Below are 19,736 nucleotides of genomic sequence, written 5' to 3' on the forward strand. Positions count from 1 at the left end.
TCTAACTTTTCTGATTTGACGAATATTATAGAAAAATATATATAATCGAGGATATTAGTCTGATTTAGTATCATTTTAGTTCTAACGAGGATATTAGTCTGATTTAGTATCATTCTAACCTTTCTTATTTGACAACGATTATAATCTTCCAATTCTTATTCTAATTTTTCAAAATGTTACAATGATGTTGGAGATTGGAGGCGACAGGGCAATTTCAACAATTCAGTCTAATTAACTCTGAAAAGAAATTCTAAATAAAGGGGGAAGGGGATGTATGAAATGACGATTGACTAAGACAAAGAATGAGAGCAATAAAACAATGGTATCAATATTAATGGTCGTATTTCGGAAAAGAATATAATTAGTCGTTTAATTAAAAGGAATTCGTCACAAGAGATCGTTATACGTACAAGTGATCGATGTAGCTAAAAGAAATTCGTTATAAATTTTTATTAAAGATATACGGTTGACTGTTATTTAAGTTGATAATATTTAGCAAAATATCAGGTTGTTGATTAACCAAAAAATCTTCCTAAAAAGAAACACCTTTTCGTCATTAGAAAATTTATGCCGCAATCGAGCTCAATTAGAGATCGGATTTTTATCTTGGATCAAAAGATACAAGAAATCATTCTCGTATAAGAGATCTTAAGGCAAAGTGGATATATTGACAAGCGACTAGGGAGAACAAAGGGTCAAGACCAGGATGCTATCGTTAATCGTTGATAAATTATAGCCAATTGCTTATCAAAACTTTGCTTATCAAAACTTTAGTATAGGATAAACAATCGATGATCTTAGAAACAAGAAGTCGTGGAAACAATCGTTAAGCGCAGATCAAGCATAGCCTATCGTGGATCGAGATAAAGCACTTATCATTAGTTACAAGAGAAGGACGTTAGAAACAAGCAAAGGATTAAAATAATCATTGACTAGTAATCGTGAATCGTTTAAAAGCATGCAATCAATTCCAGACGAAGGCAAGAAACAGAATCTACCGGAAGAAGTAATTGAATACATGCGACTATTGGTCTTTCGCAGAATGTGGGGTCTAATCTAATATAAGTGGAAAGGTGTTGTGATATTCAAAAGATTTAAAGAAAGATGAATAAAAAATAATGATTATTCAAATTAAAGAAAGTTCAAGATTTTTTTCAGTTTGTTTGTAAAACATTATGTAAATGAATATTATAGAAAAGTATATATATTCGAGGATATTTGTATAATGATTGATCATGATTTTACGAACTTAATTATAATTTTTTATTATTTTAATTTTTTTTTAATTAATTTAGTTTGATTATATTTTTAACTTATTTAATAAAGAGTTAGTATCATTTTAGTTCTAACTTTTCTGATTTGACGAATATTATAGAAAAATATATATAATCGAGGATATTAGTCTGATTTAGTATCATTTTAGTTCTAACGAGGATATTAGTCTGATTTAGTATCATTTTATTCTAACCTTTCTTATTTGACAACGATTATAATCTTCCAATTCTTATTCTAATTTTTCAAAATGTTACAAAAATAATTGTTTAAATTTATAGGATAGGTAATTTATGTATTTTGGAATACATCTCCTGAAAAATCAGATTTGAAAAAAAGATATAATTAATTACGGTTGGCAAATAGCACAAGTTTAGTTTATAGCGTATTTTTTAAGCTACGTGAAGTTGACCGAACGATGAATCATATGTCATTTTTTAGTGCTTTGTTAGTGCTTATTAGTGTTACAATCCGTATAGCAGCCGATTTTAAGGAAAAAAAGTGATAAGCAAAAATAAAAATTTGTGCCAACTTCACGCTTAAATTTTGATTGAAAGCACTAACAATGAAACTTATATCATTTTTAGTGCTTAGTTAGTAGAGATTAGTGCTTCAATCACTTTTGTAGCCGAATTTAAGAATAAAAAGTTATCGGCGAAAAAAACAAAAATAAACAAATATTGGCGACATGCCAAAAAAAACTAGAGTAGTACTAAACATCCGGTTTTCGCCATTATTTAGTGCTTAATTAATATATTTAAATTCAGTTATTAATTTGGTTAACCGTCATATGGAAAAAAAGTTATTAGCTAAATAAAAATCATGACGTCACGATTTAGGCTTGAAGTTTGCCGAACTTTTGGAAGCACTAACGATGAAACTTATATCATTCTTTAGTGCTTAGTTAGTAGAGGTTAGTGCTTCAATCACTTTGTAACCGAATTTAAGAATAAAAAGTTAATGGCGAAAAAACAAAAATAAACAAATATTGGCGACGTGCCAATTCAAAAACTAAAGTAGTACTAAACATCCGGTTTTCGACTATAGTGCTTAATTAATATATTTAAATTCCGTTATTAATTTGGTTAACCGCCAATGGAAAAAAAGTTATTAGCTAAATAGAAATTATGACGTCACGATTTTGGCCTGAAGTTGGCCGAACTTTTGGAAGCACTAACGATGATACTTATATCATTCTTTAGTGCTTCGTTAGTAGAGGTTAGTGCTTCAATCACTTTTGTAGCCGAATTTAAGAATAAAAAGTTATTTGCAAAAAAAACAATTTGAATTCCGTAATTAATTTGGTTAACCGTCGTATGAAATAATCGTAATGCGCTAAAGAAATATTTATTGGTCAAATTTTGGCCAGAAAATTATGAAAGCACTAACGATGAATATCATATCCTTATTTAGGGCTCCCTTAGTAGAGGTTAGTGCTTCAATTATTTTTGTAGCCGAATTTAAGAATAAAAAGTTATTGGCGATAAAAAACAAAAATAAACAAATAATGGCGACGTGCCAAAACAAAAATTAGTGGTTAACATCCGGTTTCGCCATTATTTAGAGCTCAATTAGTAAATTTGAATTCCGTAATTAATTTGGTTAACCGTCATATGAAAAAATCGTAATGCGCTAAAGAAATGTTTAGAAGTCAAATTTTGGCCAGAAAATTATGAAAGCACTAACGATGAAATTTATATCCTTCTTTAGGGCTTCCTTAGTAGAGGTTAGTGCTTCAATTACTTTTGTAGCCGAATTTAAGAATAAAAAGTTATTTGCGAAAAAAACAAAAATACAAATAATGGCGACGTGCCAAAACAAAAACTATAGTAGTACTAAACATCCGGTTTTCGCCATTATTTAGTGCTCAATTAGTAAATTTGAATTCCGTAATTAATTTGGTTAACCGTCTTTATAAAAAATTATAATACGCTAAAGATTATGAAAATATATAAAATTATAAAATATGTAATTGATTTATTAATCACATGTGAGAAATTCTGTGGTTAATTTTTTATATTACTCAAAATTTTTTTGATTACTTGTAAATTTTTATAGTATGTAAATGTGAAACATTCTTATATAGTTAAATAACTTTCCATAATTATTGTAAAAAACATTTTGATATAATTTTTTAAAAAAAAATTTTAATAATAAAACTTTAATAAAGACGAACGTCAAATTTATATGGAGAATATAATTTTTTAATGTTTTGGTCTAAAATTTTCTTAGGCGTCTAGAAAGGTGTCAGAAAATTTGTAGGGTCGATATGGCAGTAATTTATCGAATCAGGGTAACTCTCAGAATTCCTGCATAAGTATTAGTGATCTGCATCGGGCCTAATTTTTCAAGCCGGGCCCGATCAGAATTTTTTTTAAAAAAAGTTTTGCCTGCCCGACACGAACCATAAATTTTTTTTAAAAAATTTACCAACCCGGCCCGGTCATACCCGAATTTATTTAAATATAGAAAATAATTTTTAAAATTACTCAAAATAAAAGACATATGTTATATGTTGTCTAGTTTCTATAAATAAAATAAAATATTTTTATTTTACATAAAAAATTCATTATATAATTTAGATATATTTAAAAAAATTTCTAAGCCCGACCTTAACCGGCCCTAATTTTTAAAAAGATATTAGGGAACCGGCCCGAACCCGATTTATTTAAAAAAAATTAGGCCTGAGCACTGTTCGACGGGTACTGGCCGAGCCTACTTTTGCAAATCTCTAATAAGTATATTCATAATAATGTGATCTTAATATAAATAAAATTTATGATAGAAATATATATATATGCATAATTTTTTCGAATAAAATAAAACTATGTAAAAAGAACAATTTAAATTAAGAATAAAAAATTTCTGAGAATGTTTTTAACCATATCATTCAATGACACCTCAGAATAATAGATGCTGGAGAAAAAATGTAGTTGTTACAATAAAATAATAAAAATTATATAATTATTACACAAGAATGGGGTTCAATGGAACCATTTAGGCAGTAGTGGAAATAATATTTTGTGACTTGGTTATAGCTATTCATGTATTTTGGGAACCTTAATATATATAAGGTTCTGAAACATTATATTACTCTAATATGGCAGATGATCTTCGGAAACAATTGATAGGCTAAGTGCAAAAAGAGAATATGCATTTTTTAATTACTTGGGGTTTTGAATCAAACTAATTAGGGTTTAAATTTTACAAAATAAGTACTAAATAAGTTTGTCGCTGATATATTTTTTGTTTATTTTGTTAATAACTTTTTTATTTTAAATTAGGCTATTAAACTGATAGAAGCTCTAACCTCTACTAAGGAAGCTCTAAAGAAGGAAAATTTAATCGTTAGTGCTTTAATAATTTTCTGGCCATAATTTGACCTTTAAACATTTCTTTAGCTTATTACAATTTTTTATAAAGACGGTTAAACAAATTATACGGAATTCAAATTTACTAATTGAGCACTAAATAATGGCGAAAACCGGATGTTTAGTACTACTATAGTTTTTGTTTTGGTACGTCGCCATTATTTGTTTATTTTTGTTTTTTTCGCAAATAACTTTTTATTCTTAAATTCGGCTACAAAAGTAATTGAAGCACTAACCTTTACTAAGGAAGCCCTAAAGAAGGATATAAATTTCATCGTTAGTGCTTTCATAATTTTCTGGCCAAAATTTGACCTCTAAATATTTCTTTAGCGCATTACGATTTTTTCATACGACGGTTAACCAAATCAAATTTACTAATTGAGCTCTAAATAATGGCGAAACCGGATGTTAACTACTACTATAATTTTTGTTTTAGCACGTCGCCATTATTTTTTTATTTTTATTTTTTTTCGCCAATAACTTTTTATTCTTAAATTCGGTTACAAAAGTGATTGAAGCACTAACCTCTACTAACTAAGCACTAAAGAATGATATTTCATCGTTAGTGCTTTCAATCAACTTTTAAGCGTGAAGTTGGCACAAATTTTTATTTTTGCTTATAACTTTTTTTCCTTAAATTCGGCTACTATACGGATTGTAGCACTAATAAGCACTAACGAAGCACTTAAAAATGACATAGGATTCATCGTTTATGCTTCCAAATGTTCGGCCAACTTCACGGAGCTTATTTTTTATAATATCAAACTTTTTAAAATTATATTTTCTTTTTGGGAACACAATTGTTAGATCCATAATTATTTATACCATTTTTAATTTTAAGCTTTTCAATTTAATTTTATTTTAATATAGTTGACATTATTTTATGAAATTTTTTTAAAATATAAGCAACCCTGCATTCAATAGAGTTAATATTATTTTCTTTTGTCCAATAATATTAGCTTCGGTTTACACTACTTTTTTAGTTCGATTTTATCTTAACTACTAGGTATAGACTGATTTGATTAATAACTTATCAAATTTATTTTATTAGTAAATTATTTAAAAATAATGATTTTATTTAACTGCTATACTGACAGTTTTATATTGAACAATATATTAATTATTTATAATGATATAAAAAATATATATTGATTATTTAGAATAAATAGAAGATAAATAAATGATAGTCTATTAAAACTTGTAAGGATTTATGAATAAAAAAAGCATGTAAAATAGAGTGCGAAACATGTGTCAACTTGAATTTAGAATTATCATAAAAGAAAATTATTACACAAAAGACAAAATAAAATATAGGTATATATATATATATACAATAACGGGTAAAATATTAAAACTATGTGCGCAAATCCTTTAAATAGGCTTAATCAAATGATAAAGGAGGGAGAGGGGGGGGCAAACATAAAGAAATTGTTCATTAGCAAATTTTATCAAGTTTTCTGAAATATCATTTCAAAATATTAAAAATTATCCCCTTTTTAACCCCCTCCCCTCCCTCCTTTGCCATTTATTAAAACGTGTATACAGAAAAAAAACATTTTAAAAAGATGTGGAAAACTAAAAATTATTTTTAAAAAACGGTCAAAGACCTTTAAAAAGCTAACCTAAAGCACTCCAATATATTTTATGAGAGAAAAAGTTCCGCCAAAGTTTATCCCCTCCTTAAAAAATTCTTGGCTAAGCCTATGCAGAGTTTTAAGTCCTATACCTTACAAATTGAATTTTTTTTTATAATATATAAACAATTTTGGTTAAAATTGAATTTTATAAAAATAGAATGGTAAGAAATAAAATATTTATAAACATTTTTGGCTAACATAATTTCATATATATATTTTTAAAAAAGACCGATAAAGAAAAAGATGAAAATTATTTTTTCAACATTAGTATTATCTTATCACTTCTTTTGTCACTTATAATAGCATTTCTACGTGATGTCGATCTACCACTTTCACTAAGTGAAAACTGGTGGAATCCTAAAAGATTATTATTTGCTAGGTAATTTCCGCACCAGGTATATCCAAATTTTCTGAGCAAAGCCTAAAGAATAACAATAATAACTTTTATATTATATAAATCAATTTTTTTTTTTAAACTCTAGATTGCCAAAAAATTGATCTTCGGACAATTAATCTCATGGTAGATAACTCTCAAAAAATTTCTAGGAAAATTGACCTGCAGAAAGATTCATATTCTGAAAATTGGCCTAAAATTTTGCTCAATAAAAAAATCACCCTCCTCCCTTTTATATAATTACAAATAATTTTTCCCTAAATATTTTAAAAAAAAACTCCTATTTGAATTTTATTAAGTTAAGAAAAGAAGGAAAAATTATGAAACCAAAGTGATAAATTCATTTTATATTTTTGGTCATTATAAAAATACAACTTGCATTTATATTAGTGTTGTTAAACGGCTCAATTTTACGATTTTTAAAAACGGCTCAAATTAAACATTTGAAATAAATTCCTCTTCAAAAAGGTATACATCACTAATTAAATATAATTTTTAATTTGTTGCTTAGCTTTAGTTTTATTCACTTTTTTCTAATTCTTCTGATAGTTTATATACATAAAATTTTTCTCCAATTTAGTAACTTTTCCGGCACTCTTTTTCATGTTTAATTAAAGAGATTTTAAGATGGCTTATTTGTTTTTATGAGAAAAATGTATGCATGAATTCCATTAAATATTATTTGTTTCTAATATTATAGATAACATTGTTTTACATTTGAATTTGCTGCTTTTCGAGTATCTCCAACTATAATAATACCATCTTTTTTTTTATGTAGAACTAGTAAATATCTCTTGAGATAAAAAATTAATTGATTCTTATTATTTTCTGTCAATTTCATATTTTAATTTTTGGATATTAAAGAAAAGTTTTCCCGGGGCCAACTTTTTGGGAGTCAATTTTCTGGTAAGGGCCAATTTTCCGGAGGCCAAACTTTAGATGGTCATGATTTTAAATGTAACAATATCAATACTAGAAATTGTATTCCCTCCGAGACTGAAAAATGTTTATTGCCGCTACCCTCCCAGGGCTCTAGATATTGTTATTACAGTTAGTAACTTTAAAGTAAAACGAACTAGTTACATTTTAAACCAAGTAAATTTAGATGACTGTATGGTGATTATTTAAATCAAATATTAAAATTTTGATTAAGGGTGCGTCCAAAGTCAAAATTTTATATTTAAAAAATTTATTATAGGATCAAATTAATATTCGCACAAAAATTATATCTCAATTAATTGGAAGCGCATAACTTTGGGAAATGTAACTAAAGCCGATATTTTATAATAAAGTCACATAGCTGTAATACTTCGTTTTGTATCAAATAACAATATTTATGTGTCAAATCTTAGGCCGTGTCCTGATTCGTTTTATTTTCTAAATAGTCGTTTTCTTAGATGCCTATATAGCTACCTCTAAATAGCCCATAAAAGAAAATGACTATTTCGAATTACTGTGTGTATGTTTTATTTGTACCGAAAAAAATATATAAATAAGAAACAACATTTAATTAATATATACACGTTCTTTTTTTCAAAAAAGGGTGTCTTAGTTCAAAATCCGTTTAGTCAGACTAAACAGAAACAGGTCTCAAAAATAAGACAGACATCGACCCGGCCTTATAAGAAAAAATTTTTTAAAATTTTTTTAAACTTTATTAAACCTTTTTGTATTTCTGGTAAGATAATGCGTAAATGAATGGATTATACAAAGCAGACGTTTTTGCAAACATAGCTGGAAACAAAGTTACTATAGGCGTGATAATTGGCGTCTTGCCAATCAAAGATATTACGAATAAACTTGCGTAAGGGCCCCAAGCTACTAAAAAACTATATTTATTAATAAATTTAATTTAGAAAATGATTTTCCTTGAGTAGTATTTTTAAAAAAATTATGATTATTTATTATCAAAAAAATAATTTTTAAGGGATTATATTTTATAAAAAAATTGAGCAATAAAAAATAAATTATAAAAAATCAATTTATCAGTAATTGTCCAATTAGATTTTAATAAATATTTATCATATTAATATAATGTTGCATTATTCTAATTTTATTATTTATTACAATATAAATTTTATTTTTTGTTAGAATCTAATTTTTATTATTTGATTTTTATTATGTGTTATAATCTAATTTTATTTTATAAACGGCGTAACCTTACTTTTTTAATATTATTTTACTTTTTTGTATTTCGTTTATATTCTAATTTGGACTTATAAAAAATGTATATAATAGAAGTGTGAAATGGAAAAAATAGTATTAATAGTATTAATAAAGTTAAATATAAATAAACACCTTTTTACCTTTGTGCACATAATATATGTTACTCTACATATAATATAAATTGAATCAAGCATTAATAAACATAAACTAAAAGAGATTTTTGATGTTACAATTTATGAAGTTACATTATATCTTGAAACGATAGAAATTCTGATTCTAATGGTTATTGTCACAACTAATTTACAAAATTTAATTAAAAAAATATAAGCGCCGATAATGCCATACTGTTTAATTAATTTACAATTTAGATAATTTTCTATATATCCTTTAGGTTTCACAAAAAATTATCCAGTGAAAAAAAAATTTAGCTAAAAATTGGCCCCGTCTCGATTTCGATATAGGGATCAGCACTTATTGAATACGCACGAATTTATTTTATTCTCCCCAATAATACGTATGCACTTGTATCAATCAGACAGAATCAATTTAAGAGTATCCATTTTTAAAAAAAATCTGTCATGAATCCGGAACAAAGGTATCGCGTTCCTTTTCCATTATTCCAGAGATATTTTCAAATCTAGATCTTCAATCCATCACTGATGCGTTCCCGGGAAAAATATATAATTTTATTAATTTCATCTCTATTTATATTCATGATGTGATGATTTTAATATGAAAAAAAATGAAATTTAAAACTTTTATAAAAAAAATGTTCATGTGAAGCAAACGAGAAATTTTTAAAAAAGCGAAACGAACCTTTGTGAGATATTATAAATATTATGTAATAAATTAAATAAATTTTCACATTAATTTTGGAAATTACCGAAGTGTTACGCAAAAGTTCCATATCATATTTCCATTTCCTTCTTTTCCTTCCGTCCCTCCCTTTTCTCCTCTTCCCTTTCACTTCTTCTTCAACTCAAAATAAGGCGGGAAAAAAATAATAGATGCAATTTTTCATATTATCATTAATAAGCTTACATAGATCAACTCAATTTAAAATAAATAAATTTATGTAAAGAATTTTGTTCATATAATTATTTTTCACCTTACCCAAACAGTAGATATAAGGCCATTTTTGCGATTTTGATATCTAAAGCAATTCCACGCATATGCATGAGCCGTCTAGAAGCCGAGATCTCTTTCGATTGCTGCTTCATTTGTTTGTTGTTTATGACGATTGTCCGAAATATTATGATATACGAAATCATAATTACTAAAAGTGGCACGACGAAACAAAATATAAAGAGGCATAGGGCATAGGAAATAGTTGATTTGTCCTAAGATTATGATTCATAAATATTTAATCCTAATGAGATGCCCTTAATCATTCATAGAAAAACAACAACATATAACTTAAAATTCAATATGATTTTGTTCACATCTTTCTGAAATGCATGACACATTTACCTTTGAAACATTTATGAAGATGTTAAAGTATCTTACGATGCCTTACTAGCTGGATACTATGTTTATAAGATTAACTATGGTTGATATAGCCCCCAAAAATGTTATGGATGCTCTGCATTATTTCAAACACATTTTAGATTAAATTCCCAATGTATTAAAAGACTTTATAAACTCTTCCCATTAGTAAACTAATGAGAGAACATTCTCTTTTTTAAGAAGAATAACAGAGGCCTGCAGAAGTACCATTTGCAAGGCACGGCTCGGATTTTTTTAAAATAATTTTTAGGCCCGGCTCGGCTTTTTTAAAATATTTTCAGGCCCCGGCCCGGCTTTTTTTTAAATAAAATTTTCAGGCCCGGCCCGGATTTTTTTAAAAATAAATTATATTTATTTTTGATTTTTATAGCTAATAATAACGATTTCAAATATAAGTTGTTTTAAAAAATACAGCCCGGCCTGGGTGATTTTTTAAAAATAATTCAGGCCTGGCTTGGGTGTTTTTTTAAAAAAATTCAGGCCCGGCCGGGGTGTTTTTTAAAAAAAATTTCGGGCCCGGCCCGGGTATATTTAAAAAAATTAAAATACTGTCCGGCCCAGGGGCCGGGCCTGCAGATCTCTGAAAAACATACCAAGACAACATCTGAAAGTAGATTGAAAGGTTTGGATCTTTTGAATATTCATAGGCATTTGACGACCAGCAAGGATGAGATAATTAAAAAATTAGCTCAATCCCAACGAAGATTGGATTTTACATTGTATATAACATACAAAATACAATTATTCCTAAGAAACTTTTTGTGTAAAGGCTCAAAAAATTCAAATTTCTATTTTGGGTCATTTAAGTGATTCTTTACATATAATTTTTTTATAATTCACATTAATTTAAAATTGTGTATTAGGAATAGGTATTAGTCCTAATAAATTTATGCTTGATATTTTTTTAAAAAAATAATATTTCTTAAAAAATTTTATTATCCCCCCCCAGACCAAATTCCTGCGTACGCGCATGGATCTTAGTATGATAGTGACGTCTCCAGGAATATCTACAATTTAAGAAGTGGTATGGCTTTGAGATGGTTGACTGTAATCTACTTAAATGATAGGTATTACAATATCGCAACTTGGAGGACTATGGATGATATATGAGTTGTTTAGTAGATAATTCTAACTCGAGATTTGAATTTTGGATAAATTTAGTCACTCTTGGATTGGCTTGTGCTGCACCATTGATTTTCCATCTATAATATGTAAGTAATGGAGCCAACAACTAAATGAGCATCCCAGCCCTTTTGTAAAGGTATTATGTGCCTAATCAGAGAAATAGAATTAGCCATTTCTAAGATCTACAGTTAGATCAGTGCCGGCCATTATCTGTTATGTGATTGAAAATAAAGAAGGATAAAATACTAACGAAGAGCGAATAATGATACCTCCCGATTTAAATGATAGAGGGAAATCAGCTAAAAGTGGGAGAGTCATTAGATGTAATAAATTTTTACATCTCACACCAGGTGAACCATAGATAATTCATCTTGGGTGATTGCAGAAAATTTATTGTAAAATAGGCAGATGAGATAGTGAATAACATGAATTCATTCAAATATATTTGAAAATATATTCATTTTACCCCAATTTACATTTATATTAATACCGATCGGTGACATAAATAATATCTTTCTAGACTGACTATATTTATTAAAATGCATTTTTAAGATGAAAAAAAATAAGCTGGTGACACGCTATTTTTTCCCCTAATATAAAATATTTATTTATAAATAAATGGAAACTAATTTTAAAAAAAATAATATTATTTCATAAAATTTTAATGTAAATTATTTATATGGGAAGCCACAATGGCATGTCACCAGCAATGAATTCTCGTTTGGATAGTATTCTCTGTGATTGATAAGAATACACAAAAAGAAGAACATATTTTTCTTTAAAAACCGGTTTTTAGAACGAGTCATTATAACAAAGGGTTCTCTAAATTCATTTATCTTTATGTATTACGAATTGGAATATCATAAAATTTATTTATTAAATTCTAATTACATTGCTTTATTGTTCGAAAAATATAAATAGAAGAAATATCTAATTGGAAACAAGTTACTCCTTCAACCTCCGTCACCTTCAATACTTAGAAGTGCATCTTATTGAATTTAATATGGAAATATGTTAGTGAGTGGGAATATGTTTTTTATCGGCAATGTGTTATTTTTCAAAAAAAATTTTTAAATGTAAAAAATCTGATTTTTCCGGAAATGTATTCAATCATATTTGGAATACCTGCCCTATGAATTTTCAAACAATTTAGCCATGAACTTAATATAATTTATATTAGTTTTTTTTTCATAGATTTTTATATGTATGCGGAAATGAAGATCTTTGATCGTAGGGCTATCTTTGACCCATGAATTTAATTTAGAAAAAATAAAATATATTAAACATTTTATATCTAAATAATATTATTATCAACTAACCCTACTGATATAATCGATGGTACAAGATGTGAGAGGACCTTCGAATACATAAGCGCCCCAAGCACCCAGAGGTAAAAAACACCAAAAGAGGCAATATGACCAAATGAGGATAATTATAAATATGGCCTGCTTGTAGTTAATTTTTTTGCCTTTTATGCTGTTTCCGATGACAAACGCTCTATCGCAAGCTATAGATGCTATGGTATTGATCGATAATAGTCCAAACAAGCTTCCAGTAAATCCGTAAAAATTGCAACCTTTGTAATGAGTATTTTCATTTTACATATAATGTGAATCTTGTAGAGGTAGTCAGGTCAATGCATAGGCGTATCCAGGATTTTTCTAAAGGGTGGGGGGGGGGTCACTATTAGAAGATTTTTCCTTATGGATTTTATTGGTAATCTTTAGGGTCCACTTATTGTAGGCTTTTGGCTATATTCGATTTTTATAAAAATAATTTTGGGTTTTCTCTTTTTTAAAATTAAAATCCTGTTTTGAATTATAGTTATTATTTTTAAAAGTTATTAACTTTTACTAATTTTCATTTTTTGGGGGGAGAGAGGGGTGGGGGTGGGGGTATGAGGGGAAATTTTATTAGTTTTAAATGGTATTTACGAGAATGGGCAGATTTGCGATGGAGGGTTAAGTTCCTACCTCTCCTCCCCTCCATTGGTTACCTGCCTGGGTCAACTATAAATTATTTTATTATTTTATATTATAATATTAAAAACTTTTAAAGGCTATCCAAGAGCCTCATAAATATTATATTAAATAATATTTTAATATGTAATATATCCTAACCTGAATTTTATATATATATAAGCATTTACACATTTGGTAAATGTTACATTATTTAACGCGCAAACTTTTTAGAATTAATTAATATCCTAATCTATATTTATGTATTATATACAAACATCTATTTAATTAAATGTTATTTTTAAAAAAAATGGATAAAATTTTTTTTTTATCAAATAATATATACATACGCGTGTAAACTAAAAAAAATGATTAGGGTACGCTTCTCCCATAGCTATTTCCGGGGATTAGAGCTTATCTGTGCCAAAACTTTAAACCGGTATAAACATTATTGTTTACAAAAGCTAAACCGGACATAAACCATTAAAAAAATTTCACTCGAACCAAACCTTTAAAATAAGTTAGGGAACCGATTTGAACCACTTCATATCCCAACTCTTTAGTATTTAATAATAGATTTTGATTAGTTATCAATAGGTATTTAGATATTTTTATATATTACTATTTGACCTCGCCAAACACCCAGGTTAGCTAATTGAAGTGTTATCAACCCTATATTTTTTTTCCTCCTTATAAATACAATTGTAAAGAAGAGAATATTGAAAATATTTTATAATCGTATATGGCTAAATATTATTTCTTGGAAAACAGGGTCACGATTTTAAAATATGTGCTTCAATTTAAATAATTCTAAAAAGGTTAGTATGTGAAAAAAATTGAACAGGTTTTTTAACGATTTAAACAGACCCAATATTTATTTCATACTAGCCTGACAGAAACCGTGAAGTCCTATTTTTGTCTGAACTTGAACCAGAACAGAACCGATATTCTTTATGGTTCGAATCCCTGGCTATTTCCTATATATCTATTGAGCGCAAAATTTAATAATAATGCAGCAAATCGGCCATTTCTGTATAGCGGTTTTGCTGTTTTACTTGCAAAAAATTTAATAGGGAATGAACAAATTTAACCCATTTTACCTGAATTAATTTTTTTTAAAATTATTTGTATTAATTATGTTTGTATAAATCTAAAAAAGGATTTTTTTTTCTTAGCCCTTAATTACCTAGAGTGTATAAAGATAAGATAATTTAAAAAGTTTTTTTTTTTTCTAGTATACTTTTTTATTATTAGCTAAACATCCTTGAAATATAGTAAGCTTACTTAAAAACACTTTCGAACGAATCAACTCATTTTAAATTGACTCTCCGCTAGAAATTTAGATGGTTGACTAAAATTTAATAAATAAATCATGAAGTATTGATTTTAAATCACAGAGGAAGATTTTAAATTTTTTTGCTTCAATAAGAAAGATTCTCAAAATTGGAGATTTTCCCCACATAATAACATTCCCTAAGGTTATTTAAATATCTTACATACTAAAATAGAGAAAATTAAAATATGGCTCTAATACAATAAGAAGCTAAAAGATTGTGAATTTGAGTCACCTTAAAATGACGGGATATCGTAAAATATAATAACCCAATGAAGAGAATGTAAACGAAAAAAATGTGAATAATTTATTTTTTTAGTTGAAACCTGTTCAAACCGGTTTTACTTCATAAGGTTATTTTTATACAAAAAAAAAGTATATTGATTCAGTTATGGGGTTCAGATATTTATAAAAGTTTATAACGATTTAGGTTTATTCTGGTTCTCTACGGGTTTCTGCTTAAGTTTTTGCGCTCATCTAGGCAAAATAGCTACAGGCTTATGGCCATGGAGGTATATCACTCTATGAGGTGCACCAACTCCTAAATAATATTAGTCTATTATACTTCAAAAAATCTATAAACGATTAATGATGTGAAAATTGTGCCAAGGCCTTTCTGAGGCTATATAATATAAAATATTAGTAACTACAAAAGTCGAGCCAGCTTAGGTTATCCCTCAGATATATTTTTGAGGGGGGGGGGCCTTTCACTCATCGTGCATATCTGCTAATTTTATTTGGCTAAAAATATTCTACATTAGCAAAAACTGTTCTCCATTCTTAGTGAGGGTAAATAGATGCTAGTAAACACCTTATGAGGGAACTTAATTCAAATGTATCTATTCAATTATGATATAATAATATGTATACCCAAATCCCCAAGGAACCAATTTTCCTTGAATAACGCGATTATGCTAAGTGGACAATTGGATAATAGGATCATAGAATCGTTGAATACCAAATTTAAGAGTAAGAGATTTGATGGAGTACGCAAAGATTTTGTACTTTTTAAAAATTTATGTATTATATAATAATTTTATAGTATGTTTAATATATTATATACTATTACGTTTATTTTGAAAATATTTTATTATATTCAGGGAAATGGAACAGAACGTTCCGGACACGTGCCTAGAACGGTTGAATTATATATTCATTTCTCTTTTGTTATTTTCAGTTTGTTTAGTAAAATATTATTCATTGTTTAGTATTCATGTTTTTAAAATCAAATTTACAATATTAGAGGATAAATAAAATTTTATAGGTTTAAATTTCAACGGATAATATTTTTATTTTTACTAAGTTATAATTGAGAGGTTTCCAATTTTATTTATAAACACTACCCTTTAAAATATAAATGAAAAATTATTTTAGAGAATATCTTAAATAAAACTTAGATATAATTGAGCTATAATTAAGGATGAATAAAATTAAAATGATATTATAATAGAAATAAAATTATATTTTTTGAAAAAGTGTTGCAGAACATTCCGTGTCATGGAACAAAACAGAACTAAAAATGCAATTTTTCAGGATCGTTGTAAATTGGTATACATTTATTTAAACGTTTGTTGTCTTATTGAACTTGAAAGCAATCAAATTAAGATTACTTTCTATATGGCGATATTTACATGCAGATTTATTATTTTTATAGTAATTTTAATTTGATTGCTTTTGGGTTTAATGTATATCAATAAACCTATTAAAATATATATCAAAATTTTATAGTAGGGGAGACCAGGGATAGTTAGTAAAACTAACTATACCAATTGTCATCATTAGACTACAAAATAAAAAAAACCTAGGCTTCTACCTTTTATAGTATGGTCGCTATTATGGTTTAAGTAATAGTAGCGCACTTGCTATACGACCTTGAGTAAGATAGCAAGCCTTTCGGGGTAAATTGGCAACTATCAAATTTACATACTTTTAATTTTTATAATTTAAATTTACCCATTAATCTAAATAATTAATTATAAATCCAATCTATCTTGCATATAAAATCAAATAGTTAAAAAAATATATTATTGAATTTTCTCACCTCAATTTTAATTCCTTATTTAACTCATGATTTGATTATTAAAATATAATCTCTATCTAATGACTTTGTAAAAATTAATTACACATTTTATTAATGCAAATTACAAATATTTAAAAAAAAATTATTGATCATAATAAGAGCACACTAAAAAAAGGATCATTCTTGGCACAACTAGAATGGGCCCATTCAGGGCATTTGGCACAATATATCCAATCTTCTCATTTTTTACTATTTTTATAATATACAATTCCAATCTTTCTTTTTATTTTTATAGCTTTTACATTTTATTAAATTTTTTTTATATGGAAATGCGATATTTTTTGATGCTTTTTTTTCCTTTTTGTCAATAGAAATATAAAGTTTCGGCATTGGAATAATTGAATTAAATCTATAAGAACGTGAAAGAATGTTATCATCATTTAATAGCTTTTCACTGTCACTATCATGATTCGAATTTAGCTAATTAAGGTATATAGAAAATTTTAAATAATATTTTGCCAATCTATTTTATTTGTCATTTTACCCCCTTTACCCTAGGGGTAGTGAGTTACTTCCTCACTTGGCTATGTATTGATTCCCATAAAATTTTTTAATTATTCATTACCTTCGATTCCAAAGACACCCTGCCAAATATTCCATATAAAAGCTTCCCAAGGAACACAAATATCAATAATCTGATCAAAAAAACCCTAAAAAATGGCTTTCAAATCATCATTTATGCTCAAATTCCAACAGAAAATCAGAATGAATCCTTGGTTTCCTGATGTTGGTTGGGATAGTATATAAATTAATTTTTTCAGCGCGATCTAATAAAAATAATGGCCCTTCAATTAGTTCAGCCGAACTCCTAAAAATAAACAAATATTCGCACATTGCAAATGAAATATTTACTACATTTGTCAACATTGCCTTTGGTTATTTTAGGGAGGAATTTCTAAAATTTATCATAGTAATATGTAGAAAATTAAGTGAAATATGTGATTATCATATAGCCTTTTACAGACCATTCATCAAAGCAATTGCATTGCTATTCATGGTTTCATATAACAATGCAGGTAAACTCATCTCACCTTTTTATTTGTTATATTTAATTGCTTTTTTATAATTTATTTTTAAAAGCATTATAATTTTTTAAAAATATCTTTATAATCGTGATTTCCCTTTTTTATATATTTGTTTTAACCCTTCATAGAACAGGTGGGGCTAAGCAACCCCATTCATTTAAAAACTTTTACTTTCTCACTTTTAATTTGTCATATTAATTGCTTTTTAAATTTTTTTTAGGAACATTAAATGTCTCTGACAAATATATAATTAATTTTAATTAAAGCGATAATATATAATAGTAATTATACAAAAGTAAGTTAATCTAAAAAAAAAATAAAGAAGAGATATAGCAGAAATTAATCCTTATCATCATAGAAGGAGTGAATCTGCTTTCCCCAAAAACAGCCAGCGAAATAAAATTAATTGATTTTTTTGTTGTTACAATTGAAACGACTATTTTGGTTTCCAATAAAATTTCCTATACTCTCTAAATATTAAAGAAAGAAAGAAAGAAAGAAAGAAAGAAAGAAAGAAAGATGTTTCAAAATATAAAAGATGTCAAAATCATATTTTATCCTTTAAAAAGTAAAAAAAATGAAATATAGTTTTTTTATATTCAGAATTGTGCCCCGCCCCAGCGGTATAGGTCTGATTCAAAAATTATCTAAAAAAATAGAGGTCCAGAAAGGCTAAGTCCGAACCTTTGAAGTTTTTACATTTCAATTTGTATTTCTTTTAAGATTTTTTTATATACATCTTATTGAATGGACCATAATATAGCGCATTGATATTACCAAAGGAGAAAGAGGTATAAACATAATTAAAATACCTTTATAATAGGGCCTAGTCTAGATGTTAACAACAATATATCGGGTTAGTAACGGCTCGTTTTGAGCTGATTTAAAACGGCTAACTTAATATTTTATTCAGAAAAATATTACGCAAGATATTAGTTAGCGCAATCTCGATGCTTACATTTTTCTGGATAAAATATTGAGTTAGTCATTTTTATAAATCGGCTCAAGAGACGTTTAACAACCCTAAATCATTCGTGCATGGTCGAAAAATTATTGTAAGCCTTTAAAATGCATGACTAATTGAGCTTTCTATATTTCTCTAGTTTAATATTATTTTTGTATTTAATTTAGACAGCTCTTAAAAATACAAAGAAATAAGACTGAAGTAATTTATTTTCTTACTCAAAATCGAAAAACTTGAAATTCAAAATAACCTCGTCTATAATTTTTTTATTTATAAATTACCCGGTCATGGCTGTAATTTTTTGAGTTACGATTTTTACGGCCCAGTCCTGCCCGTTATAACTATATTTTTTAAATGACCAGGTCGGGCTTTGCAGATCTCTGATTACTACTAGTATATCAATATTTTACCTAGAAAAGATCCAAAACGCTATAAAGTTCCCAGACACGCCGGTTATCATGATAAAAATCATAAAACAACCAATTATAAAATGAACCCAGGAAGGAATAGGTGGGTACGAAGTTATCCAATACGCAAATAGTTTACCCGTTTTGCAATTAAGTAATATTTGGGATAGATTGGTCATCGAAGATAAAGGATTACCATTACCATCTAGTATATTAGTTAGACTGTATCGGTAATCATTATAATCATCCAGAAACGCACAAGAACTATAATTCATCATGAGAATTTGAGCAAAAAATAATAATTTTTTTTAATTAAATTTATTTTTATTATTATATTACAATATAATGTATTGATATAGAAAAAATAAAAATTATATTAAATATTATCGATAATGAAATTTTCATATATATATTATGTATGGAATCTACGGGAATTATATACTGAGTGCTTGAGGGGCCTCACTAGCCTTTACCATCTCAAGGGATCTAAAAAAGTTT

General features: G+C 27.3%; 1 protein-coding gene across 1 annotated transcript; it reads right to left on the reverse strand.

Annotated features, from left to right (window-relative positions):
* Window positions 1-6,530: 6,530 nt before the first annotated feature.
* LOC135931451 (rhodopsin-like) lies at window positions 6,531-19,513 on the reverse strand. The gene is made up of 6 exons (XM_065468579.1): window positions 19,242-19,513; window positions 15,633-15,766; window positions 12,791-13,047; window positions 9,954-10,180; window positions 8,338-8,503; window positions 6,531-6,701 (listed from the first exon to the last, which is right to left on the reverse strand). Exons 1-6 carry the CDS (start codon window positions 19,511-19,513, stop codon window positions 6,531-6,533), a joined length of 1,227 nt encoding a protein of 408 aa, XP_065324651.1.
* Window positions 19,514-19,736: the final 223 nt, after the last annotated feature.

This window comes from Gordionus sp. m RMFG-2023, chromosome 1, assembly GCF_954871325.1.
Source record: "Gordionus sp. m RMFG-2023 chromosome 1, tfGorSpeb1-WG-v2, whole genome shotgun sequence".
NCBI classification, from domain to species: Eukaryota; Metazoa; Nematomorpha; class Gordioida; order Chordodea; family Parachordodidae; genus Gordionus; species Gordionus sp. m RMFG-2023.

Bases quoted from the DNA above. Each gene is read 5' to 3' on its own strand.
- LOC135931451 (XM_065468579.1), bottom strand. From the start codon at position 19,513: ATGAATTATAGTTCTTGTGCGTTTCTGGATGATTATAATGATTACCGA. The intron at 15,767-19,241 runs GTAAAATATTGA...ATTTTTAAAAAG, and splicing joins GCGTTTTGGATCTTTTCTAG to TACAAAATCTTTGCGTACTC. The intron at 6,702-8,337 runs GTTTAATAAAGT...GTTATTCTTTAG, and splicing joins CTTACCAGAAATACAAAAAG to GCTTTGCTCAGAAAATTTGG.